At 36.7% G+C, this 27642-nt stretch overlaps 1 protein-coding gene across 1 annotated transcript in view; it reads left to right on the top strand.

Moving 5' to 3' along the window:
- Positions 1-26417, top strand: part of COL28A1 (collagen, type XXVIII, alpha 1) — a gene marked incomplete at its 3' end in the record, with an annotated part of 32477 nt that extends 6060 nt beyond the window's left edge. The window contains exons 6-35 of the mRNA XM_009084700.1: positions 1104-1157; positions 1448-1492; positions 2285-2311; positions 2586-2630; positions 3230-3274; positions 3927-3980; positions 5283-5351; positions 6017-6085; positions 7797-7865; positions 9979-10047; positions 10474-10542; positions 10634-10702; positions 11665-11733; positions 12826-12897; positions 13069-13137; positions 13800-13871; positions 14099-14167; positions 14564-14632; positions 16363-16431; positions 17216-17284; positions 17947-18015; positions 19394-19462; positions 20146-20214; positions 21054-21134; positions 21772-21807; positions 22423-22459; positions 22588-23145; positions 23795-24021; positions 24618-24708; positions 26229-26417. Of these exons, the coding sequence (XP_009082948.1) occupies positions 1104-1157; positions 1448-1492; positions 2285-2311; positions 2586-2630; positions 3230-3274; positions 3927-3980; positions 5283-5351; positions 6017-6085; positions 7797-7865; positions 9979-10047; positions 10474-10542; positions 10634-10702; positions 11665-11733; positions 12826-12897; positions 13069-13137; positions 13800-13871; positions 14099-14167; positions 14564-14632; positions 16363-16431; positions 17216-17284; positions 17947-18015; positions 19394-19462; positions 20146-20214; positions 21054-21134; positions 21772-21807; positions 22423-22459; positions 22588-23145; positions 23795-24021; positions 24618-24708; positions 26229-26417 (2668 nt within the window). The remainder of the gene's footprint in view (positions 1-1103; positions 1158-1447; positions 1493-2284; positions 2312-2585; positions 2631-3229; positions 3275-3926; positions 3981-5282; positions 5352-6016; positions 6086-7796; positions 7866-9978; positions 10048-10473; positions 10543-10633; positions 10703-11664; positions 11734-12825; positions 12898-13068; positions 13138-13799; positions 13872-14098; positions 14168-14563; positions 14633-16362; positions 16432-17215; positions 17285-17946; positions 18016-19393; positions 19463-20145; positions 20215-21053; positions 21135-21771; positions 21808-22422; positions 22460-22587; positions 23146-23794; positions 24022-24617; positions 24709-26228) is intronic.
- Positions 26418-27642: the final 1225 nt, after the last annotated feature.

Raw genomic sequence — 27642 nt, 5'->3', positions numbered from 1 at the left:
TGTTGGAATTTTTTAAAGAAATTATTTGAACCAAAATCCTGAGACAACAAAAGTTCAAGGTTCAATACATAGCAGTCCATATTTCCAGACTGCATGAAAATGTTACACCAGTAGGAAATGCACAGAGAGACCTGAGAATTCCATGGGACACTCCCTCTGAGAAAAAAAATGAAGTGTGTTGTGGAGAGGCTCTCCTTTTAGCCACAGGAGTATAAAAGGCAGAAAGGAACAACTTTCCCCTGTGGAACACCTGTTGCAATCAGACAACAATACCAGTTGGATCTAGCTAGCCCCAAATCAAACATTCATATCTGAAAAGCTCTCTGAAAGCAAGAGAGCAAGATACTGAAGCATGAGGAACAACTCAGCCAAGAGACTTGTAAAAAAGGTAAAATGGGCTGGACTTCTTTCAGAGTATTCCTACAAACAGAACCCCTAAATCTAGGGGATTGCTTCATATATGGTTTGGTGATCTAAACTGCAGGATTTGCATTTCAAAAAGAACTCTTGGAGCCGAATGATCTGTTACTATATCCCTAACATTGAACTAGAGCACCATGGTACCTCACAGCCCTTGATCGAAGTGAAGGGACAGTGTCAGAGTTTGAAATGGAACACCTGATCTGTCCATCCTCATCCTATTGACCTGAACATCCTACACATAAATAAACAGAAATGCACAGTACAGCACACTTTAATTGAAAATGTAGCCTCTACTGTGTGCAAACAGTAGTTTTGTTTGGGTTATTATTTGATGTCTTGGAGAATGCAGGTACCTCCTACACAAAAGCATACACCTCACGAGTTCAGAAAAACACTAGCGTAGCAAGCTGAACACTGCAAAACATCTAATCACCTCTCTTCTTCAGAGAAGACCTGAACAATTTTTGCTTACAACAAAGGCAAATAAGACAAATGGCTGCCTACTGATTTGGTCCTGCTGTTCCTAGAAATTCCATTTCAAGGTTATGGTAAATGCAAAGATTATTTATAATAAATCCATAGGAAGCAAATATCCTAAATAGAAAAAAAGAGCAGATATATTGTATAACAAATTTATTTTACTAACCTATATGATAAGAATCTTATTTCATTGCTTCCAGGGTAAAAAGGGTCGCACAGGGGATGATGGAGCTCCCGGCCTGAAAGGAGCAAAGGTGATGTGAGTTTTCAGATTTAGAAGAAAGATTTGGTACTTCATTAATATGGAAAGACTATCCTAATAGTGCCTACGTCCTTTCCACCTGTAAATTCCTTAAACTTCATCTACCCCCTTTTGCTGCAGTAAAGACTCTTTACAAATTAAAAACTTGTATCTAACATACAAAAGCTGATATGCTCTCTGTGTTGCATTTCTGTATCTCAGATATTGAGATAGCTACTCAGATAATTAGGACAATCCTGTTTTATCCTTATTTCACTGATCCTGATGTTGGATTATTCCTAGGGGGAGCCAGGTCTTAATGGAATCCCAGGACGAGATGGAATAGAGGTAAAATAATATTTTTGTCCCTTCTCCAATGAGCAGTGTTCCTTCAAGGCAAAACACCACATTTTTTCTTTTTTTTTTCTAAATTATAAGAGTAATGTTCAATTCTGGTTTACTGACTAATGATTCATTAACACTAGAATAACTTTGTTAATGAAACAATACCATTGTTTAATGAAAAGGAATAATTCCTTCTTGTAAGTGTGATCTAGAAAATACTCTCAAATAATGCATAGTCACTCCTAAAAAGTGTGAAATTCTCTGATATGATAATCTAAGAACATTACAGAAATTGACACTCTGCCTGCATCGTTCTGAGTTAGTTTAAATTTCTCGTTTAGCAAATAAAGGACCCTGTGTATAATAGCAAAGAAGTTGATTGAAATACCTATAGGAAGTAACTGTACGATCAGTCTCATACATGAATCACTCTGCTTTCTGTTTTTTTTATTTATTCAGTATATCCTTTTTAATTAGTGCCTTTTTTCTTGCTTTCTTATTTTTGCATGTTTCTCATTAAAATGGAAATATGAACTTTACTTGATCTGCTTTTACATCACCAAAATTCCATTCTAAAATGACAGTTTCATAAGATTTGTTCAGTCATACAACAGCAGCCACCATGACCAGTAAGCGTGGTAGTTCAAATCACACTGCCATGTTTACCAGAGAACATCTTTTCTACTTGAAATGCTGTTTCTCTGGAGAGGGTAGAATGTTAGTGGAGCCAATACTCACATTCCTACATTTGGGTTATATATCCTCATAACCTGTTTTGCCTTTTTATTTTCCCAGGGAAAATCTGGATATAAAGGAGAGAAGGTACTTCTTTTAGCCAGAACTTATGCTTACATATTTGATGTCACAGTTGTTTATTATGTATAGTGTATACTATACACTATACATAACATACACATACTAACATCATCTGAGCAGCTGCTGCATGAGCTGTAACAGATGTGGCCCTTCCTCAGTGAACTTACAGCACAATTGCTGTAACATGTCATGACTAGGATAACTTTTAGGTTTACAACTAAAAGAATAAGGAAGATATGCTCAATATATGTACTAAACATTTGTTCCTATTCCTTTCCAGGGTGAAAGAGGTGAATGTGGAATCCCAGGAATTAAAGGAGACAGAGTAAGTAGTGACAAAGTTGTTATGCTTCCAGGAAACACAGTTATAAAACAGAAATACTGTAGTTCCCTGAATAACAACCATGGTGATAGATACAAGGGAAATATTAATCCTAAGGCTGAGGGAAATTAACAGCTGACACTTTTAACATATGAAGTGAGCAAGGACACCATTTTCAGTAGCCTTCTCAGCTCTTGCTACATTTTCATGTGATTCCTCTTACAGCCCAAGCCTAACTCTGCTTTAACAGAAGCATAAAGCTTGAAGAAGTAAGCAAAGGGAATGGGAGATGAAAATGAAATCAAGGTTTCTAAATCTATTCTTTAAGATTTGGTGTATAATCACTGTAAATATTTTAAATGCAACCAACAGAGTTTAATCCTGGATTATTGGTCCTTGATAATTAACTCTGTTCATTCTTACTCTATATTCTGACTACCAGTCCATTTAAAAATATTTATTTAATACTGCTGAGTTTGTCTTGAATTTAGTTTGTATTGCAATGTAAAGATATCTAAATAAGACACCTTAGTAAAAAGTTATCTAGAAGTGGTTTGGATGAAATCTAAATATACATACCCCTTTTTTCACTTGTCTGCCAGGGTCCTGAAGGTCCAGTAGGACCCAGAGGAATAAGAGGGCTACAGGTAAAAAAAAGGGGGGTGGGAGGGTGGGAGGGAGGAAATTATAAAAACAACAATACCAGGTTCCCTGGGATTCAAGGCTCTGAAATAATATCATACCACAACTGTCATGGAATCTTTGAGTCACTGAGTTCAAGGCACCCAAAATCTATCTTCTTAAATAGAAAAATTAACAAGAATTTGGAGAAGCAGTCTAGGCGAAAAAATCAACCTTACAGTTCATTCAGTCTCAACGACCATAACAAATACAGTTCCATAAAAACCAATAATCACTCAGTACCCTTTCAGTGTCTTAAACATTTCATTATCTCAAGAAGTACATGGAAACACTTTAGTCAATTGTCGTCCCAATACACTTGGGCTGAAGGCCGAGAAGCTTAGTCTCTGATAGATGTTTCAGTAAATCTTGACTGTAGATTACCTTTAATTGTGTTCAAATAAAGGGAGACCACAATTCTTTCCCCTGATTACCAGACCCAGTTCCAACAGAGTTGAGTAGCTGAATCTATATAACCATCAGAAAGCAAAACTTCAGTTCTGAAATGTTTGAAACTCTTATTTTCATGCAGACTACAGCAACTTATAGATTGTTTTTCAAGCTGCCATTATTCAGAAATCTTGAAAAATCTCATTAAAACCAATCCTGTTTTAATAGGGTCCACAAGGACAATCTGGAGATCATGGGCCTGAAGGCCTGCAAGGATCAAAGGTAATAAATGCATTGTTTCTTCTCTTTATTAACATTAAAAGGTACAAATATATACATATACTACAACAACAATGATTTTACCCTTATACTTTATACCCTTCTCATAGTGGATGCAGTTTAATATGACACTGCTAGCAAATCATATACTTCTTGTATTCTACAATGTTCCTAAGAAAGGCATTAATTTGCACTCTGTATGAATTCAGGTCCAACTCACACTCCCATCTTTATTCATGAACAGTTAAAATATGGTGCTGTCACAGAATATGACTTAGCATTGCATTTCTTCAGTTTTCAATTTTAAATTTTTTTTTGTCTAAGTGCCAAGCAGGCACTTGGTACTTAGAGAAAAAAAGAGTTTGGCATCTTTGGCATTTCAAACCAAGTTTGTTCTTGAAACTCTATATTCTCATGAAAAATTCTATAGCTCAAAATAAGCAGTTTGAGTGTTTACTGATGCTCAGCAGACAATATCTGAAGGTCACAAGGATGAGTACAATTCAGGACACTGTCTTGCAATGGGTCCTCTGAATGTGGGCCAATGAAATCACCCAGTATTTTACTACAAGATCCAGTTCCCTCTGTAAACATAAAATATTTTTTGTTTGTTTAAGAAGTGTATGACTTACATTTATTAAATCATTAAGATTTGCTGGGTTTACTACTCACTTCATCCATTGCAAATTCCAGGTATATCAATGGAGATTACTTAATTCGGTGGTTCTGTGATAACTTGATATCTTTATCATATTAGCTTAATGAAAGACGTAAATATCACTGAATATTATAGACAATTATGGAAAGTGGTTTACCTTCATTAAGAGAGACCACAGTTACACTTTGCTTCTCACAAAAACCTTCAACTGAGTAATTCAGCCAAGGCTAATGAGTTCTTCAGCTACTACTGAAAGGAATGTTGTCATGCAGCAAGCCTGAAAACAAGTGTATAAAGGACATTATTTGACATATATTTAAAATATATCTATTTGATAGATAATCTTTTTTGCACAGTATTTAGAGCACCTGCTGGCCAACAGTGATGCATAAAGCAGTTGGGTGTCAAAACTTTTCTATCCCACATGAATTGAAACAATTTTGGTTTTGTTTAATCTGGTATCACTTTGTACAGGATAAATCTATGCTCTTAATAAAGGGAATTTTGAAGCATTGAAAGGGTGAGTAAGACAATTCCAAATGGCTGAAATTCGTGATATACAACAAATTAACCTACGAACTGAGTTAGACTGATTTCCCTAGACAACTATTTATAAGCACAATTATTTCTTTTTCATTCTTTGAAAGGGTGAAAGAGGTTTCCCTGGGCCACCTGGCTTGCCAGGAGAGACTGGAATAGGACTGCCAGGCCCAAAGGTACATCTTCTCATCTTCTGTATTGCATGTATTGTAGGATAAGAACAAAGACCAAGACAGCTGAGATAATAGACTTTATGATAGATGAGAAACTTCAAACCCTTAAATGCTGTTTTTATGGTACAGAAAAGGTATTTTGTATGTTGATCAAAACTGTTTGGGGGGAAAAAAAGAAAAGCACATTTTAAGTACATACTTTAAAGGACTTTTTTACAGTAGTTCTTACATTTGACATAACTCAGCCCAAGCAGAGTATGGCTGAGTAAAACTGCATGCATAGTCTTGAACAGAAATTATTCTGTGCAAAACAGGCTTGTTGGCATAAAGAGAATACTAACTCTATGATAGAAATACTGGCTTCTTGGGAAAGGACAATAAGTGATACATGACTAGGAATGTGATGGAAATAACGAGCTGTTTAAATTCAACATCATCTTCTCTCAAAGGCAGAATTGAGGCTGCCCCAAATGCTGTGACACTGCATCAATTCAATGTCTGTTGGGTCTTGCATGCTGTATGATTCTGAGGACACTCAGATTTTCTCTGCCATTCCTGTATTCTCCTATGTCTAGTATTTCAAGCACAGAATGTCTGATGAATCATTATATATTGCACACATAAAAATACTTAAATCAGGCATATTCAAAGTACATCTCTGTTTGAAGGGTGACACCGGTTTGACAGGAAGACCGGGCCCTGTTGGCCCACCTGGAGTTGGTGAGCCAGGACTTATGGTATGTCTATTTTTAATTTGGTGAGAGGGAAGCCAGACAGAATTAAAAAATTCTCTGTTCTTCACTGTAAAAATGTGTGTTAAATGATACCATATTTTTTCTTTCTTCTACTAGTTCTCACTCATACATACTAAGCTGTCTGACTCTCATTTTCCTCAATAAACTGGAAATGTTTCCAATTTCTTAACTTTTCTAAATATCTTAGTCTCCAAAATAGGTATGAAAAAAATAACATCTTATGCAAAACCACATAAATATTTAAATAAATCTGTTCCCTGATAAGATTCAAATCCCCATGTGGTAACTTTGAAGTTGACTACATCTCAGTATTACTAGAACATCAACATCAGCATGGCTTTGAGGAAGAGACTTTCAGAATTTATAGTAAGCTTGGCTCTTTCTTCTTTTCCTTCCCTTCCTCCTCTTGGTATTTGTAAACTCAACCTCTTTGAGGTAATTCAGAAAATCAGTGTGTCAATTTTATGGTCCTTTTTATTTCTAAATGCCAGGCAGCACCTTTTACTGAGCTATTTACAATACAGCAGACTCAAATCATTTCTCATCACCTGGATGAAAGACCTCTAGTGCAATCATATGGGAAATTTTGTCCAGTTTTTTCACAGGTAGTTTTTCCCCATTGACAAGGAAAGATTTGTAATAATCATTTCAAAAGAGGTGCTCCCATGAAAAAGAGAAAGACTGTTTGATAACTGACCTGGCTGATCTCAAACCTGATTGAAAACACAGTACTGGAGAGGAGTGCATTCTCACTGAAGACCCCAAAGAAAAGAGCAGAACCAATCAGGCCAGTGGTGACAGTCAGTCAAAGTAATACTTCTGGAATCTCTTCAATAACAGCATAGAGCAAAGAGCCACTTTAGGGGGGAAGAGGTGCCTGTAACGTGAATCTTTGTTAGACACAAAAGCTGTACTGCTGTAACAAAAGATTCTGATTTTCTTAAAAACTAAATACTAAAGATATTACTTTAATTTATTTTAAAGTTTATTTGTTTCAAAAGAATTTTCTTTTTAGGACTGAATGCTGTGTAGTTACATTTACCTAAGAACTAATTCCAAAGCTCTATGCAGAAGAAGAAGCATATCTAGCTTATGCAGAGCCAAACCTATCAGCATTCTGTGATGTGTGTGTAATCTCAAGGAATAACTCCGAGAAAAAAAGGTGCAAAAAACAGATGTGAGAAAACACTGTGAAACAGGCTCAGTATGCACAGGTTTTGGACTTGCATTTACTGAAAGGTTTTGGTTGTCTTATTTGCCTCTTGTTCTCCTACCAGATCTGAAATGGCCATGCTATTATACCCTTCACTAACTACAGTAAAATCTCTCTGCAGCTACATCTTCTTCAGCACTGCTCTGCATGGGCTTTAATCTAGTTTTCCCTGTCTTTTGTGATTACACTGATACATTTATAAGGATTAGTAAGAATTTGTGAAACAGAAGTTTAGGGAGTGAAGATTTCAAAAGCATAAGAAACAGGAATTTCAGCTACATAACCTGTGATTCATTAGTAACCAGAAAAGTATTGTTAACTGCTTCAGGCCAGAATACTGCATTACTGCATGATCTTTAACAGGTTTTAACTGCACCAACATTTGAAGACGTGCTTATAACTGACAATGGCATAGAACACACTGTTGTTCATTTGAGTGATTAATACATATTCTAGGTCATTTTAAACCTATGTTAACAGGGACCTCAAGGACCACAAGGTGTTCAAGGAGAAAGAGGTTCACCAGGAGAAGGGCCTCCAGGAACAAAGGTACAGCAGTCAAAGGGTTTCAAGATCAGAGCAGCGCCATTAAATGAGTGCATGCCAAAACATGTCCACAGAAGGCACAGAAATCTGAGACAGTAACTTGTAAATTACTATTAAAATTAGGCATCAAACAACCCCATATATTTTCATGGAATTCACTTGGCTCAAACATGACTCATAGGCACCGCGAGGCTTTGGGGCCTGTAATGCCAATATTTAATTCACCTGATGCTTGATTTGTGGGATCTAAGCCTTGAAAGAATTCCAGCTATAATTATCAAACAGTCTCGAGCATTTGACTTTAAATAAAATACTATTAAATGGTTTCTAGATAAAAAATTAACATTTTTGGTTGCTTTTTATCTAAATCCTTATGTGAGATGTATTTGCAGGCTTCTAAGCTTCTTACTTACCTCAGTCAATGGCTTATGCATTTTAGCAGAAGTTTGAATTCAGTTTGTGAGAAAAGAAAGCTGCTGTTATTCCTTTTCAGATCCAGTGGAAGCAATGACAGTAGTAGCTGTACCTACACGGATGGACTTACTAGAAGCTACCCACTGCAAACCATCTCCCAGGCTGAATTGTCACTTTGGCCTTTGGTCACAACAACAAGTGACACAGCTTGAACATGAGCTAAATGAGCAACTAAACAGTTCGCTCATGTTTATGAACACACCAAGGCAATTCTGGATGGAAAAATGATAAAAAATTGTTTTGCAGATGCAGGGCCCAACTGTCCCTTTACTAAAAATCTTAGGATTTCTGCTTAGCACAATACTGTAGTCAGCTAGGTTTAAATTTAGCTGCTGCCAGCAACATAAGATCTTCAAACATCCAGTGTGTTTTACAATGAATTATATAAATTACTTAACCTCGTTGTTGGTTACCATTTGCTTAGTTCTCATGAACGAAAAGGAACAAAACTACTTGAAGAAAATGCATTTAGAAATTATTCCATTGCCACTGAAATATCAATTCATGTGGGAAGAAACACAACTAATAAGTAAAGCACAGCAACAAAGCACAGCGAGAACAACTACAAATGCATTAACTAACAAAAACTATTAAGCAATTGAGAAAGATAGGAAGAATAAAGTAAGTAAAGTGGAATTCTACCAGCAGTATTGGAACACTTCGTTCTATAAAAAATGTACAACATTTTACTGCCAAGTCTGACCTAGAGCCAAACATGTATCAACAGAGTCTATACGTATCTCTAATCCTATTCATGCCTGCCAAGAACGTCAGCTTTCTGGTTTTAAACACGTTTTAAACAGGTGATTTGTTAATCTGAGTGAATTTTACAGTTGCTTTCTTCAGAATGTTTTTACAACAAGCTCACATTTCAGTAAAAAGGATAATGATGGCAGGTGCTCTAAAGCATCAGGAGTAAAGAATTTTATTTTAAACAGAAATCCACATAAATGTATTCCAGTCAAAATTATAGAGTTGGTTATTAGGGCTAGAAAAGACCTGTACAGGGCATAACTTTATTGTCTTAAGTGATTCTGTGACAATATAGGTAAGCTAATATCTGCCTCTACATGTTGTATTAACAGAAGTGCAAGAAAGCACAGTATTTGTACCCTTATTAGTATCCTATGCTTTCCCTAAGACCACTGTTTTGTAAATAAACATTCAAAAAGACAATGACATTTACAAATAGACTTCTACAACAATACAGTTGGCCAGATCTTCATTCTGGCAAAATGCTTGGTGAGAGCTAGATCCTCATTGCCACACATTATTGAGATTAACTCATGAGACAAAAAAGTAGAATTCAGCTCTCAGTCTCAATACTCAGCCCTGCTGACATTTAAATCAGTTGTGGTTTTGCCATTGATTTGAAAGGAAGCAGAACAGGACCTTAAGCAATTGAGGTTGGCAGAAAGATAAAAAGAAGCATGTTCAGCTCTTTCGTCAGTGATTTCAAACTGCAGAGCAAGCTCATTTGAAAAGATAACCTCTCTGGTATCCTGGAACACAGACCCAGGAGCTGCTTTCTGTTCCTCCTCATTTTGGTTTTCCAGATGACAGAGCAAACACTGTCTCTAGTTACTTCAGAGAGAACAGCTGTGTGTTTCCACAGTTAACAGCATATTATTTTTTCACATAGGGAGAGCGTGGATTTGATGGACCAAAGGGCCGTCGTGGACTTCCAGGCATCAGCATAAAAGGTGAAAAGGTGAGCAGTAAATACACCAGGTGATTAATGAACTGCCAATAAGTCTACATAATGCAGAGAATGCAGGATTGACATTCACTACAAAAGGTGTAATGAGGCAAGGAACCCACAATAGACCCTGGATAATATGGTATGTTGTTGAAATTTATGCTCAATAAACTCACTCAACCTGTTTTAACATCTCTTCATATTAAAATAGGAGATGTTAAAAATACCCATCTGATTCTGTGGGAAAGTTAAGAAAAAGAGAACTAGCAGTTTCCTGCAATTGAACCAGCAGGGAATAAATGCATCTATGAAAGAAAAAAGGTCAGATCCCCAAGTTCACTGGCTTCAAGAGAGGTTAAGTCAACATGTACTAGCATGGGAGTTGTCCCGCATTGCTTCTGTCTTTACATAACTAACCAATTCTACTTTGTTTGCCAGGGTGAATTTGGTCCTCCTGGTTTACCTGGACCAGTTGGATTACCTGGAATTGGAATTCAAGGAGAGAAGGTGCAATTTTCACTTCCCCCTTACCCCACACTGAAATGTATAGTAACAGAGGCTGGTTTATTTTTAATAATTACATAATTAATCTTCTCAGGGAGTGGAGGGTCCTAAAGGACCACCTGGCTCTAGAGGACTACCAGGACAGGGACTACCTGGACCAAAGGTTAGGGAATTTTCTGAAGTAAAAGCTACTGTGCTGCTTTTAGTGTTATGTTTCATGATTAAGAAATGGTCTATCTCTATCCTTATCTGTGTTAAAGTGCTGAACACCGATCTAAGTATTGATATAAATGCAGGAATTAATTTTATTTCTTAATATTATAAAACTGTACAGCAGATGCTACTCCACTGAGAAGCCTTGATAAACTAATGCCATGGCTGTTTATTTCGGTTTTGGCTTGACTTACCACAGAACCTTTCTCTTTTCATACTAGACAGTGACCTGCACTTTGTCCAATACATTTCCATATTGAGAGTTGTCTGCCTTGAACTTGCAGTTTCATCACATCACATGCAGGTGCAGTGAATCAGTTCCAAGACATAGCTGCACTCAACAGAGTGGAACACCAAAATTTCAATTTGCCAAATACAGAACTGTTAATGAAAGGTATCACCCTTGAGGTGTTTGGAATGAAGATTTAAAGTGATTTTCTGAAATGGGTGACAAATGCTGTTCTGAATGACTGATGGCTATTAAAGCATGGTGTAAAGGAACTAGAGGTGTAAGTGGCTCAAGTGTCCTTGACAAGGTAAAGAATTTTGCAGCATCCGATATCAGCTCTTACATTTTAAGTAATTGTGCAGCTATATTCTTTACCACTGGAAAAGAGAAAGAGGAGAATGAATTGTCTGTGGATGTCAGCTATGTTCCTGAAGTATCAGCTACTTTGGCAGGAAAGATTCCCACGGACATACATGTATAGATTTACAACATTAATAATTTCCACCAACAACTCCTTGGTGACAGCTCAAAACATGCGGCAGATTCCTGATTTTTGTGACCAATGGTTTAACACATCATGCTAAAGACAATATCACATTAATCTTTCTTTAAATATAAGCAACAAAGCATATGCTTTTATAGTTTTCCATGATAACACTGTTAAAAACTAATATCTACTTAAGGGTGAACAAGGCTTGCCAGGAGAGACTGGAGTGCCAGGAGAAAGAGGTATTGGAGAACCTGGTTCTAAGGTACATTGTTAATAGAGGAATTATGTAATATATTTATTTATTCGGATTAGAAATTTGTGTTTCCTGAGTATCCCTTCTGTAGACACTTGGAAACAGGCTTACAAATAAAATTTAGATTCTTAGTTTTCTAAATTTTTAACACATACTTTCAATAACCTCCAGAGATGCGAGCATTTTAAATATACCAGTTGTGTACAAAAGTAGTCAGATTTATGGTGACTGGAATTTTCCACATGCCTAGCTTATGCTCAAGACAGTGCTGCATACAGCTCACCTGCAGCTCTGCCCAGAAAACCATCCAGAATATTAAATAAGTAGCCAGAACTTGCAGTCCCTAATGTAAGCTATGCTATAGACAGAGAGGTGAAAAAAAAGCACTGAATAGTGATTACTGTGCTGCTCCTTCCCCTTTCACATAGAACAGGATGGAAACGAAGCATCAGCTACATTCTCACACCTTCATATAAGAAACAACCTGTGCTACTAGACAGAAAGCACAGCTGCTAAGAGGAGAGGATGCTGTATCCAGATTATCTTAGTACCAAAGTTAGCAAGATAGTAACCAGTCCCTGTGCTGGTAACAGCCACATTAACACAGAATATGGCAATAGATAAAAAAGTACTTTTGTGATAGTGGAAAGGCACAGGGATGTCCTGGTTTTGCTCTTGTTTGTTAGGGATTTGGGACAGGGGTTGGAAAAGAAATTATTAAATTTCCTTTAATTTCACAAAATGCAATAATGCTGATTGAACTAATTTGACCACAAATGACTTCATTTCATCTAAAACTTCAAATGCTGTTACATAATGAAGGGGCAGCATTATTTTTTAAGAATGAACTGAAGCATTAATAGCTAATAATTTTAATTGCATAGATAAAATGCACAGTTCAAATAATCAGATAGTAGCCTAGTACCAGATAATGAGAGCTCTCTTCATTGAAAAAAGGTCAAGATTTGGGTTCATAGGCATAAATGTTTGCTATAAATATATTTACATTTTAGGGGGAAAAAATTAAATAGATTTCCTTAATTCATAGAAAGAATAGTACCAAGTCTGCATTTAACAGGCCTTACTTTTCATTGATGTCAGGGTGAGCCAGGGGCTTCAGGACTGGCAGGTCTGCCTGGTCTTCCAGGAGAAGATGGAGGGCCTGGACAAAAGGTTGGTTCATCTGCAGTCTGTCTGCTTTACTCCCAGTAACTCCCAGTGGAAGTTTTGCCATTGACTCTAAAAGGTCTATGATTTTAATGAACTTATTCAAGGGAACAGATAGTTATCTTGCACCTTGTCTGTGCAGTGCTCTGAAATGCTCCTTTGGTTTTTCTATTCAAGGGTGAACCAGGGTTACCTGGTCTTAGAGGTCCTGAAGGTGCTCCAGGGATTGGAATACAGGGGGAAAAGGTGAGAATTTCTTACTAAAGATGTCACTCAAAATTGTAATGTTCCAGGAATAGGTTTGTCAGTCTTCTTTATTTTGTCTATTATAAGTAACAAAAAAAATATTATTCTGCACTTCTAGTTGTTTCATTTTTGTTGTATTACAGCCTAATAAGTTGCTTAAAAAGCAGCTTTCCCTTTACAAACTACATTATTCTCAGCTTTTTCTCCCTGAAAGTATAAGATGGTCAATCAGACAGGGTATCATGATCAACTGATTGGTCTATTTGCCTCTGAATTAAAAAAAGTACCAGTCAGTGAACTAGATTTTCCTGGTTTGACTATTTCTTTAAAATACGTCTTTTTCATGTAACTACTTAACTTGATTTTTCAGCTGCAAGGATTCAATCTTTAAGACTCCTTTTGGGTTTGTTTTTTTTTACAGTATTCACTGGTAAGTCAGTTAATCTAATTTCAGATGAAATCTACAAAGTTTTAACTTTGCAGATCCAAAACTGGACAACTCCTGAGCAGAATTAACTGACTTTCCAATGAAGCCAATAGGAACAGCTCATATGCTCCAGCTGCGAGATAGAAATTTGCTATCTTTCACTGATATTTAAAATTAGTTTGTCAACACACTCTTAGTATTATTTGGTATGTGTGACATGTCTTCTTTTTTGTAGGGAGATCAAGGTCAGAGAGGAATACGTGGATTAACCGGACCAACAGGAGTGCCTGGACCTGCTGGAGCTAAAGTAAGTTAATTACTACATTATGTGTGTAAAATAGCCTCCCAAAGCTGTGCTTTCTTCCAGATCACAGGAACAACTGTTCCAGAATGAAGTTGTTGATTTAAAAATAGTGTGTAAAAAATGTTCAGCTAAGGCTTCTCTTAGCAGGACAGACCATGAACCCTATAAACATCTAGAAGCATTTTTTAAAAAAACTTTGCATTGTTTTTTCTCTCCTTCCTTCACTGCAGGGAGAGCCTGGTGCACCAGGACGTCTTGGAATGCCAGGCCCTCCTGGAAGAGCTGTGCCTGGACCAAAGGTAACAGCCACACTCCAGCTCCTAGTGCTTACAAACACAGGGTGAAAACTGAAGTAGGCCATTCTAATAATCATGTAAAGAATTTCAGCCTTTTGAGGTCAACTAAAACTTCTTCTCTCCTATGAGCCGAGTTATGGATTTTGTCCAGTCTAGTTACCACAGTGCCCTATATAACAGCTTGAGGTGTGGCCTACCTTTGTTATTTCTTTATTTCACGTAACCTTGGATATCAAAATACTTTTCTTTATTCTGCTTTTGGTGTTTAATGCTTGCAGTAGCAATAAATAAAACTAGCTCTTACATTTGATATATATGAATGTGTATCACAGAAATCCAAAAACACAGTCTGTGATTGGTGTTTAATAAATACATAACTATTTCTTTTCTTCATTGCAGGGTGACATTGGGTTACCTGGTCTTGCTGGACCAATTGGAGAACCTGGTTTTGGGCTTCCTGGGGCAAAGGTAGCTCCTAAACGGTTAAATTAATTTCTGATAGAACTTTAAAATCAGGCAGGAGGATTTCATTGAAGCAACAACAAATCTCCTAGGATGTCCAAGTGTTCCACATTTCTCAACATGTGTGTCATACAACTCTGGCAGAGTATGAGGATTTGCAGAGCTGGAAAACCATGGATGGTCAATCTTCCAGACTCTGTGAACCATTAGCTTTCAGATGGCAGAGAACCATGAGAAGAAAGACTGTTTCTAATTGATGAGCAGTGAATTCAGAGAGAATACCTGATTAACTGTGTTTGCAACAGTCTGTATGTCAAGCACAGTTAACTTTTCTTGGCCAGGCTCCTTTGCTTCATTCCTAATTTTGACACAGTGTACTCCATAGACTTTAAACAGATCCCAGGACATGGGCCAAACTGGAAATGTGAGAAGAGATGCTTTAAGAAGTGGCAGAACATGAATAAGTAGCTAATCTCTAAGGACTTCCCTTTAGCACTTTTGTAGTATTCCCTCAGTGGTACCTAGCTTCAACTTTTGTAAGACACTTCATTCCAGGAATGATTTTGTCTGAACACCAAGAAACTTGGAACGTATAAGCCTGTGTTTCTCAAAATAAACTGGATCCTGTCTGCCCCTCCTCCTTTTTTATTTTTGTAGTGAATTTGGCAGTACTTTTGAGTACAGCCCTTATCTCTTGTTCTTTGAGTGAACTGAATATAACAACATAACCATGAGAAACATGTAAAAATCTCTATCCCATTTTGATCAGTCAGTGATTTTCAAGATCCTTACTCTTATTTTCATCAGGAGGAGATTATCATGATGGAATAATGTACTTTTCTGGTACAATCCAGTTAATTCAGAGAACTGTGTGTTGTCCCATTTCTGGGGATCCAACAGGAATCAGTCAAGAGGAAGCAAGTCCTTTGCTCAGAGTTTCAAGTCTCTCTCATGCACTCTTTCAAGTGCATGCTTCTGTGACTATGTTCTTCCCTCTCCGCCGTCTTTGTCAGCATTAGTGGTTTTGCTGTTGCCTCATTCTCAGACATACATCTGCACTAAGCTGTGAGGATAAAGTTTTTCACAATCTCATTTTTTTAAACTATTTTTACACAGGCCTTTTCTTGCCACTGTTTTGTGTGCTCATATTTTTGGTAGCTACAGAGACACATAATCTTGATCGTCCATTCAGTTGTAACTCTGAGCAACTCACAGCACATCCAGTATGCCTGGAGTGGTCAAAATCCTCTCAGTTTTCTTGGTAAATCTGTTCCTGAGATACTCCAGCTGCCTAGATCCATAAAAGAAGCTTAATTGTACATCTCCCATAGGAAGCTCCTGTTATACTCAAAAGCTTTAATGAGGTTCCACAGCATTATAGGAAAATACAGTTCTAGAACAAATTATGATAAAATCATGATAAAAATATGGGGAATGCAAATAAAGTAATTTCTTCTTATATGTAGGTCACAAATGATGACAGAGCTCTTGAAAAATATTATAGTTTGTGACTTAGAAGTGAAGGGTCCTGTAAATCCTGAGCACTATTAAATGTTACTGTTTTAGTCCAGGATGAAATAAAACTAAAATAATAATTCACATAGTAAAATACATTAGAAGATAAACAGATAAAATCAATTTATAGTACATTTGCCAAAGAAGTTTCACTTTCATGGAAAATTTCCTGCTAGCAATGGTATTGGCATTCACTCAGCTGTTTTTCCTGCCTTCATCAGGGTGAGCGAGGTCTCCCAGGTCCCCCCGGGCCCTTTGGACCAAAAGGAGATGGTTATCCTGGCCCACCAGTAAGTTTACAGACTTTTCTTTATGGGAATTGGTAAATAAGTGCTACACATACACAATTGGCCTGCATGGATAACATGCTAGGAAATATTTGCTGGTCTAAAAACCTAAGGAAATGCATTTCAGCACACAAGGAAAAATAAATCTCAGTCTGAAATAGTGCAAGACCTTCGATGTCCTGCACTTCTCTTGATTACACAATGTAACATATTCCAGATGGTGGGATTTTTCTATAGTATCACTTAAGTTTCTATCAGTTTCCTCAAAACCTTGATGTAGGATCCTGTTTTCTGACCAACCATACAAAACTTATTTCCAAACAGGAGACTATAGTCCACCTAAGCAGCTATGTCTATATACATTCCAGAACCACTAAAAAGCAACTACTGTGCAAAGAGAGAGAACAGCCCTTTGCAGAAGCCTTTACTGGTAAATATAACCATTCCCTTCAAAAAGGATGTGAAGAGTAAAGGCTCATTCCTGTCCCTACCTTGCATATGTGTGCAGCACTGGCCTCACATCACATGATTTATAATAGTTTCTGATATTTTTGTGCAACCCAATGCAGAACTGCTTCTGCAACATGCCCCGTGTATGACGTGCAACACATGCAAATTCCACTGACACCACTTCTGGCTTATCAAGTACAATTTAACCAGTTGTAGACCACCGTGATCCCACTAAGAGACAATATATTCAAGATACTACCGTACAAATGTTAACAAATGCATGGAGTCAGTATAACCATATATTAAATTTATATTCTGTCTGTGCATATAATTTCAGGGCTTGCCAGGCCTCCCTGGGATTCCTGGTGAACAAGGCCCAGATGGAGTTGGACTACCAGGACCTAAGGTACAGACCTCAACTTATAGGAATGCAAATGCATGTATGTACTCTGCTTCAGGCAGATTAATTCCTACCCGTAGGTGACAGTCAAAATACCTATTTAATCCAGCTTTAACTGGATTTAACTGTCAGTATAAAAAAGGTAGATCCCCTAGAAGCTCTTCAAGCTTCACTTCAGAACTCATCCTGATGCTGATTGCAGGATTACTGGAATTATACAGGCAACTGAAGAATTGACTATAACTATTTAAATATGCTTACTGTCGCTCAAAAGGACGTGCATCTTTTTTCCAGTGATCTCAAAGCCCTAACTATATGAAGGCACTGACAGGAGAAAGCTAGAACAATGCCAATGATTCAACTGACAGGCAGGAAGACTTTTTTGGTTCAGGAAATCTGGATTTCATTTTACAATATGGGAATTCTAATTCCTGTGTAGCTATGCATAATTGACTGTACACATCTTGAATATGTTTAGACCACTAGCCACTGTTTATCCCCACTAACTTACATGTCCTGCCTGCAGTATTCTTGGGTTAGCATCGTTTAGACTTGCACTGTGTTGTTCTTTTCTCTCAGTGCCTTTTGAGTACAACAGGTGCTGGGAATTCTAGCGATAAATTAAAGTCTGGTACTCACTACTGATTTCTGAGAGTATTGATTTTCAGGGTGATCCTGGTAGTAGAGGACCAATTGGACTCCCTGGTCCCCCAGGAGAAGGCCTGCCAGGACCAAAGGTAAGAGATTTAAATAATTATGACTCCCTTTGTATATTTTCTAAAAAAGGAAAAAAGTACACTATAAAAATGTGTGATTATACATACACATCTATATGCTTTCCATCTTCACTCTTCACTAGAAACAACTAATCCAACAAATAGTCTTTATTTTCTAGAAAATCAAAAATATTTCTGGTGACTAGCCATAAACCACGGCCTTCTTCCTGTTACATATGATAAAGTGATAACCTTGAAGTGAAGATCAGTGAGAAAACATTTAGCTCCTGCAGACATTAGCTGCAACTGAGTAGCAAAAATTTCTTCAGACCTAGCACTGGTCAGAATCAATGGCCTGGCAAGCAGTTAGTATGTCTTGCCTATGCTACTGTTACACCTGCAGGCATACTGTTGAGTTCTTCTTGAATTAACTCCTCTTTTTACTGTATAAACCTAAAAATCATCTATTGACCAATATGAGAATCAATCCCTGCAAAAAGGATTATTTTTGTCATTACAATATGTACCATGACAAAGGCCTGAAAATATTTGTAACTATAAAAAGCAATCTTCACTATGACACCTCCCAAACTGGAAACTCTTATGCTTTTACAGCTCAGTTTTAGAAGTCTATTAATGGAAAGGAACTGGTTTAGAATGTAAATGTAAAGGAACTCAACAAGGTCAAATGCAAAGATTATGCAATGAAATAATGTGTTACCTGCACAATGTGGCTTTTGGTCTAAAGTTTCAGACCATATTGCCATGAAGGCTAGGTCCAGAGCTAAGCAAGTGGTGAAGCACTTCCTCAGCCAGTACTAGTCCCAAGGACTGGAATGTACACAGGATCCTTACAGATGAGGAAATCGAGAATTTCATGCAGGGATACTGGAACAGCAATATAGGCATAAAATCAATATTGTACTATGTGGGTTTGGATTGCTTCCTGTGAATAATGTATGAAATGGAAACATTTTCTCTCGATTTCTTTTGAAAACTAGCTTATAAATTAGCAACAAGTGTTCATTTGCAAGTCTACATTAGTATGTATGCCTATAGGTTTTACTGTCTAGTAGTAATGAAAGATAACAAAATAATAATAATCCTCTCATAAATCTTAATTCAATGCTCAATGTCCCACCAATACAATTCATTCTTCAAGGCAATGTATATATCTCTATCAGCAAGGTGATTCATGTTCAGTAAGCATTAAGCCAAGTAACTCCTTTGAAGTATAAACTGAATTTTAATAATCTGATAAAGGATAAAAAGTGTCTTTGTCAGCTAGAGCAATCTTATCCTCACTACTTATAAAAAGACATGTTTGGTAGAGGATGAACAACAAATTACATGGTGGTATAACAATTTATTGTGTGTTTTGATTATCAATATTCTCTAGGGAACCACAGGACGACCAGGGCCCCCTGGCCCTGTAGGACCTCCTGGTGAAGGTATTCAAGGAGCTAAGGTAAAAAGACTCAGAGTCTTCAATACTTAACCCATCTTGAGTGGTCAGTCTGACCATCACACTGTTAAGGAGATTTTACATTGTCTTATAAGGAGAAAGCCTCAGGCTAGAAAATGAGAAGGATAACAAGAGCACCTACAAAGTATGTTCTGTCCCTACTGCTGTAAACAACAAGCCCAAGCCTGTGTGTGTTGAGGGAAGGAACTTTTATCAGCTAAAGATACCTTTACAAAATTAAAGACACCATTCCCTCTTCCTCAACTCTCATGCCTACAAAGACAGTCTGAAGTAGTTATATGAACTACTGCGTATGGTGAAGGAGTCTCCACCCCAAACTTATGTGTACTATTACTTTTTCCCTGTAATATACACTTTTACCCAAAGCATCAATCAGATGAGACAGATGCAAAAGATAGAAATAAGAAAGAGGGAATGAGAAGAAATAAAATGGGATAGAAAGAGGGAAGAAATTAAAATTAAACCAAATAATGATCACATGGTTTTTCAATATTATATATCTTTATACTGAAGAAGTATTTGAGAAATATAAGCTACTACATTGTCTCAAGTACCTCAAGATACTTGTTAAAATGCAGTTTGAAACACGTTCTCTTTGAACATTTAAAATTAATGCATGCTGAATGATTACAAAGGGTTAATAACACTACCTCAATTATCCTTAGGGGGAACAAGGAATTCAAGGAATGCCAGGTCCACGAGGGCCACCCGGAGATGGGCTTTTGGGACAGAAGGTATGATTTCTAAATCAGAGATAATGAGATAATGCCCTAGATGGAAGGCCAGATACTGAAAATGCTCATTACAGTCAGCTCTCATTGAAGGCATGTGAGTTCTGTGTAAAGGGAATGGGCACTTGGGAAAACCCCAGACATTAGAAGGTTATATTATCAGAAGAAGCTATATTACTATTATTATTATTATATTATTAGAATGTAGATATCAGATACCATAGAAGTTACCTTATTAGAAGAAAGACAGCTATTAGATTTAATATTACTTCCTTTCTTTTACCCACCTGCTATGCAAAATTTGGGGACTACATCAATGTTAAGAAAAAAAGAACTGTGGGTTGGTATCAGTTTTCAGATATGACCACATTGGCTCAGAAAGGCTGTACAAAGTCAAATAGCCTACTAAAAATCAAACCAGGAGACACTAATTCATCTGTTTGCTATTCCAAACACCTTTCTGAGCCAATTTTACATAGTGATATTCCCATTATTCGTTCCAATGACATCCCTGGATTTCTTTTCAATTTCCCTATTGATACACAGATAATAATTTCCATCATGCAATATCCCATGAAACCCCTCTTTCTGCATGTAGTTGTTTGAGATGGTTCATTGTTCAAACTGCTTCAGCTATTTTTTCCCATAAAAACACTTGGCCAATACTACAAGATAATAATAAAATTCACAAACACCAATTTATTTAAATGACCTATAACAACGATTTCTAATTCATGTCAGAAGCTGGAGATGAATTCAACAAAGGCAACTAGAGAGAAATTTGAAAAGTGTAATAAAAACTGACTTAAACTTTCTGTCTGCTTACCAACATGGTTTTAAAGGGAGATCGAGGAGCCACAGGTGACAAGGGAAAAAAAGGAGAAAAAGGTGATGTGGGTGACCCTGGTTTATCTGGAGAACCTGTGAGTAACTCAGGTTTATCATGGCTGTTTTCTTAATCCACTTGAAAACAAAGCTGGGTTATGTGTTCTTCTTTCTTTTTAACTACATATATATGATCTGAAGTACTTAAGAAACTGAAACTATGGAAAACTTTAAAAGCATAAAGAAGACTTTTCCATTACTAATATCCCACTTCCTACACAGATTTGGTTTCTTTCTTAAGGTAGTTCTCATGGTTTAACCCCACTCAGCACCTAAATACCATGCAGCCACATGATCACTGGGGATGGGGAGAAGAATTGGGGAAAAAAAAGTGGAAAACCCCTAAACAAACAGAAGACTCATGGATAGACATAACACAATTTAATAATTGAACCAAAGTATAACAATAATCATTATGATACAAAATCCAGTGATGCCCAATAAGATTGCTCACCACTCGCTGACCGATGCCCAGCCCAGCCCTGAGCAGCAATCAGCCCCTTAGGCAGGTGCAGATACTGCATGTACGAGGTAGTATCACAACAACACTACTTTTTTCTAGCCAAAGTTCCTACTGGCCAAATATTATTCTAATAATGGTATTGAGAAAGTCATATTCTGAATTACAATGTTACTAACTAATTACAATAGCTTAATTAACAATCACTCTTACAGGGCAAAACTGGACCAAAAGGGGAGCAAGGCCTAACAGTAAGCAAATTCCGTTATTTAAATCCCATTACAGCAAGACACAAACAATACTAGATACTATCGGATGAAATGTTTCCTGTTAATTATTTTGGAAAGAGCTTTTCAACTAGAAATGGTCTCAGTAATAATATAGAAAGAAACCACTCAGAGATTTTTTATTTTTTTCTTATCAACTTTATGCTGAAATGGAATTTGAAGTTCCTGGTGATTTTAGGTATTTTTCTGCTACATGTTCTTTTACAGCGTTAGATGACCCAGGTGTGTACTTGCTGCAGGAAAGTTTCAGTAAAGTATGTCAATGAGTATATAAATACTACTGAGGTTTATGATGGAGGTTGAGCAGCAGTAGCAAAAGATTGAATTTGAAAGACTGACTCAATGCCAATGTTGTCAAGTTGATGATTCTGATATGCATATGAAATAGTTCATGGTAAAATGTGGGTCTCATTCCCAGTTTGGAAGGTCAGGTTTGAAAGTTAAACAGCAAGATTTTCCTAAGTCCCTGCACACACAAATATTAATTATAAATGAAATCTTTGTTAGTGTCAATATTATACCACATTGGAAAGAGGCAAGTTGCAAAATATTTTTATGTGTAATTTTTTTCATATCCAGAGAGAAGATATAATTAAATTAATTAAAGAAATATGTGGTAAGTACTCAGGAAATCTTTATGTTCAGATTCTATACTTTCTTCATTACATCTACATTATTCTCCTTTCCAAAAGGATCCCAAGTCAAATCACTGTGATCTGGTTTTTTTCAATTTTTCCTTTGCAGGTTGTGGTATTAAATGTAAGGAAATTCCTATGGAGCTTGTGTTTGTGATTGACAGCTCTGAGAGTGTGGGACCAGAAAATTTTGAGATTATCAAAGACTTTGTAACTGCTTTAGTAGACAGAGTAACCATAGGCAGAAATGCTACCAGAATTGGCCTTGTGTTATATAATTTAGAAGTTCGTCTAGAATTTGGTCTCAACAAGTACACGACTAGACAGGATGTTAAGCAAGCAATTAGAAAAATGCAGTACATGGGAGGAGGCACTTACACAGGAACTGCTATCCATAAAGCAACCCAGGATGGATTTTTTGGTGCTCGAGCAGGAGTACGAAAAGTAGCTATTGTGCTAACAGATGGCCAAGCAGACAAGAGAGAAGCTGTAAAACTAGAGACTGTTGTTCAAGAGGCTCATGCAGCAAACATCGAAATGTATGCAATAGGAATTGTAAACACTTCAGATCCAACACAGGTTGAGTTTGTGCGTGAGCTAAATCTGATTGCTTCAGATCCAGACAGAGAACACGTGTATCTCATCGATGACTTTAATACCCTTCCAGGTGCGTTCAATGAAGTTTTGTTCTGGATTGTATCTGATCCTTCTCAGAATGGGGTGGGGAGGAAGCATTGTCTTTGTGGATATGTTTTATTTTGTTGCTGATCAGGATTAATTACAAGGTGCAAAGTAATAGGAACCTGGAGATCAAGATTCCCTTCTTTTAAGGAGTCACATTGTAGAGCAATGATCAATCATGCCAATGGGGGGATGTCACCTGGTATAGGGAAACAGTTGCTTAAACTAGTTTTCCAAGCTAAGTGCTCATGCACTGCAAACCTGCTGGACCGTAAATCAGAATGAAACCCATTGTTGTAAATTCTACTTGTTTGCTTTCATTGGGAAGGAACCCATTTTCACTGGGTTATTCACATAAGCAAGGTAAGCAGCTATTTTCCCATTAGCAACTAGTAGTTATTACTAAGCTTAGACAAACACCTTTCTGTAAGTAAGTTCATTGTATTTCATACAATTTAGAGGACTTACATGCTGGCAAATCTGTGACAAAAAAATAACAATCTTCTTAGATGTATATAAATAATCCAAAGGAGTACAAGATCACCTGTGTATTACTGATTTATATAAATAATCCAAATTTTAAAAATACATTGAATTTCTCAGTGTGATATGTTTTTTACTTTTTTTTTAAACAGCACTGGAGTTCAAATTAGTCAACCAATTATGTGAAGATGAACAAAGTACCTTAATATACAACCGCAATGGAAATGGTGCAAGTATAAGTGGACCATCTTTCCATTCAGTATCTTCAAGTTCTTTACATTACATACTTCAGAACATTAACAGACAATCGCTTTCAGCACAGACACCTGGAGTATCTATAGCAGAAAGTCCTCTGAGTCTTCCTCATCCAATAGCTCCGGTATGAAAATTCAGGAGACTTTAATGAGCAGCAGCTTAAAATATATATTGCTCTGTGCTGTCTGATGTAATATGTAACTTTCCCCTGACTTTTCTATAGGACAGGTACTGTAATTGCTCCTTTACCCTGGTATGCTTGGCACTGGTTATTCTGAGTAAGAGTTCTGATGCTGCATGCAGGCAGTTATCTAATGGCTATAATTAATTCCTGATAATGTTACAAGGATTATTATTCCTTTGTTTAATACAGTAGTATATGTGCCACAGTGTGAAACACAGCATTATTAAGAAGCAGTTACACTGTTACAATTAAGTCCAGGAATAATAATGGAATTCAGTTGTAGACTCTAATTTTAAGTTTATAAACAAAATTCCATAAAGGTCAACAAAAAAAAAAAAGAACATATATCCCAGGTATAGGTATGACAACTTTCCTGGTAAACCAAGCAGGTGAAGTAAAAGCCCTGATTCTTAACATTGAAGTCAGGGTAAATGGAAAGGAAAAACATTAGAAAATCTCTAAGTGATGGAGGGCTTGTTCATTTTGAAACACTTCACAATATCCGGAAAGCAAAGAAAATCAAATGCTTATTGCAGACCAAAGTACCTCCTGTGGTAGTATATGAAGCCTATGAAGACGAACAAGAGGAAGAGAAACAGTCAGCCTCCCAAACAGCAAAAACTAGAGGTATTTTATCACCATTCATTTCTTCATTTTTCGCTGATCAAAAATCAATGTCTCATTCTGTTTCTTTTCACCTGCAGCTGTGGTACCATTATTGCCATCCAAACAATCACCGTCTGATAAAGTGATGACATCATCTCTTTCAATTGCAGGACTCGCAGCAAGACCAGGTTATAGACCATAACTAAGTTTTTGTTTTCTTCCCTCATACCCTGATACTAATAAGGCTTTAATAAGTCTTTAAATCAGAGTAATTTTGTTCCACTCCAGATTTTGTGAGCTCATGATGTGGTAGAGAATCCATTTCAAGATTTTATATCAGATTTAGTGCAGTTCTTGTCTTCCCAAGTTCCAAATACCACTGCTTCACTTATGGTAAGAGCATGGTTAGCTATAACCTGAGAGATAACTCATAAATAGCATCAAAAAGAACACAATGCTAGCTGAGGGTGCCAGTGAGCAGGTAATTCATCAGCCAAGAAGAGGCGGTCTGTGAAGATGGGAGGCTTCATTAAAGACAAAATTGTTTCAGAATTGGACAGAAAGAATAGAGAAAAATAGGAAAAAAAATCACATTTAGTCATTTTTAAAAAAAAAAGGATGATAATTAGCTGACTGCTCAAAGCATTGATTCTTTTAGTATGAAATGTCCAAATGTATTTTGTTCATCACTGGGGGGATCTTCTGTTCTAGTAATAGTATATTGTGATGGGAGCAACTGAAGAGAGCAATAAAAATATGTCCTTGGAAAACTGGCATGACTTATTCTGTCTCTGGCAACAACTTTTTTTTTTTTTAAATGGCAAGATACCAGTTGCCAAAGACAAAATGTTGGTATAACAACATTAAACTTGAAGGAAAATTATTTTCTATCTCATGGTATTATTAAAGTGAGTGAGACTAGATTAGTATGTCACAGTCCTCTAATGCATATCTGTAGGAGTCATTAGGCCAACAGGCTTTGCATTGAAACTTACCAACATAATTACTATCATTGTATTAGATAAGTAGCACAGATATCTTACAAAAGCAAGACTAAAGTTTTATATTCTTCTCGCTATTGTAATGTCTCTTTCCCCACATCACAGAGAGAACTGAAACAATATACAGCAGAAGGATAATGGTCATGCTTGTGATTCAAAAACAGATGCAAGTAGCTTACAGCTCTTTGGCTTAGAGTTTCAGGTTGATCACGAGACTGGTTGCACTTAACTAGATTTCAAAAAATAAATTTCAAATTTATCATATTCATATTGTTCGCTTTTTTTGTATGTGAAGCCATAATACTATTAGTTCTGGAATTACTAGAAGCACGTCAGTAAAGGAACACTTTACTGGACCTACTGTCTTCAATGCTAACATCTTTAGAACTACAAGAAAATCTTTAACTGCTGTATAATAGCAGGAAAAAAACTAAAAACAAACCCAAAAAAAAACCCAAACCAAAGTTTAAAATACTAAATCTACGTAATACAATTGAGTTTTACCAACTGAACTGTTTCTATCCCTCTTTTTTATTTTAGAAAGCCTCCTGGACTCCCGGTGCAAGTTAAGGCTGGACCAAGGGCCATGCCGTGTTTATGTAATAAAATGGTATTATGATAGACAAGCCAATGGTTGTGCTCAGTTCTGGTATGGTGGCTGCAATGGAAATGGAAACCGCTTTGAGAGTGAAGAGGAATGTAGAGAGGCCTGTGTATTTTTTTCTGGAGGTAGGTGTTTATAGCTACATTGAAAATAAGCAGGTTGAAGCTATTGATTGTTTGGGTTTGTTGTCAAGTATCCAGAATGGTATGTAAAATCAAACCAACTAATTTACAGAATGTTAACATTATGAAGTCATGTGCTCACTACCTAAAAAATATCTACCTATGCCAGCACACTTTAATTCTTTTTGCATATATTCCATGAAGCAGTGCTTTTGTAACAACAGGGCAAATTTTCAGAAGTATCAGGAGTAAAAAATTTCCTTTTTATCAACTTACAGTAAGACAAGTATAGCATTTGCCATAGCAATTGCCCTTCCTTCACCTAGATCTTTAAATACTACCATTATACAATCAGTAATCATATCTCATTATGAATTACATATATGGCTTTGGAAAGCAATCCTTTGTGATTAAAATAATGTAATTTCTTTTCTGTCTGTTACAGAAATCTGATATTTGGGATGGAGTCTGCAATGAAGACATCACTTCTTTTAAGCAAAATTATTCTCACAAATTCAAACATTTCAAGTATATGATATCAATTTCCAATCTACATGTAGAGTACTCAGTACAGATAAACACAGCAAATGCATCAACTTGTGGCCTGTGTGCTCTCTGGGTCACAAGACAGCGATGTGGCCCAGTTACCCTTCCTAAGCATACCACAGTTACATTTAGTCCCTTTTTTTCAGTAAACTCTCCTCAGTTTTCATTAGCTAGCCAAGATACATGACAATTATAGTTGAAAGACATCCACTGCTTTCTGTGAGTGACTGTACCATTGCCTGGCATCACTAAAGTAAGTTAGTTCATGTCTAAAGTGGTCCTTGTTACATGTTTCTGTTCTGAAAGCCAAGTCCAATTTTAAGATGCATTTTAATATTTTCATCTTCCTTAATTAACTATTTAAACTTATGTTCAAAACATCAAATGCAGCATAGATGATTGCTTGCCACTGAGATATTGCCTTTTACATTTATGTCTGCTTGTATATGTTGCATTTCCTATGACTTGACTTTGTATACATAAAAGCTTATTTCTAGTAAATAAGTAAAACATTTCTAGTAAATGTTTTTCTAGTAAAACATTTCCGGTTGTATTAACAGGACAGAAAATGGATAACGGTACCTTTATAGGATGAAAAACTTACAGCTAAATTACACTTACTGTGTCATGTGCTTCTGAGGATGTAACTGGATTTGTGCCACAGCCCTTAACAAGGCAGAAC

Source organism: Acanthisitta chloris, unplaced genomic scaffold (assembly GCF_000695815.1).
Source record: "Acanthisitta chloris isolate BGI_N310 unplaced genomic scaffold, ASM69581v1 scaffold2721, whole genome shotgun sequence".
Classification (NCBI taxonomy): Eukaryota; Metazoa; Chordata; class Aves; order Passeriformes; family Acanthisittidae; genus Acanthisitta; species Acanthisitta chloris.
This window is presented reverse-complemented; position numbering and strand designations above follow the sequence as displayed.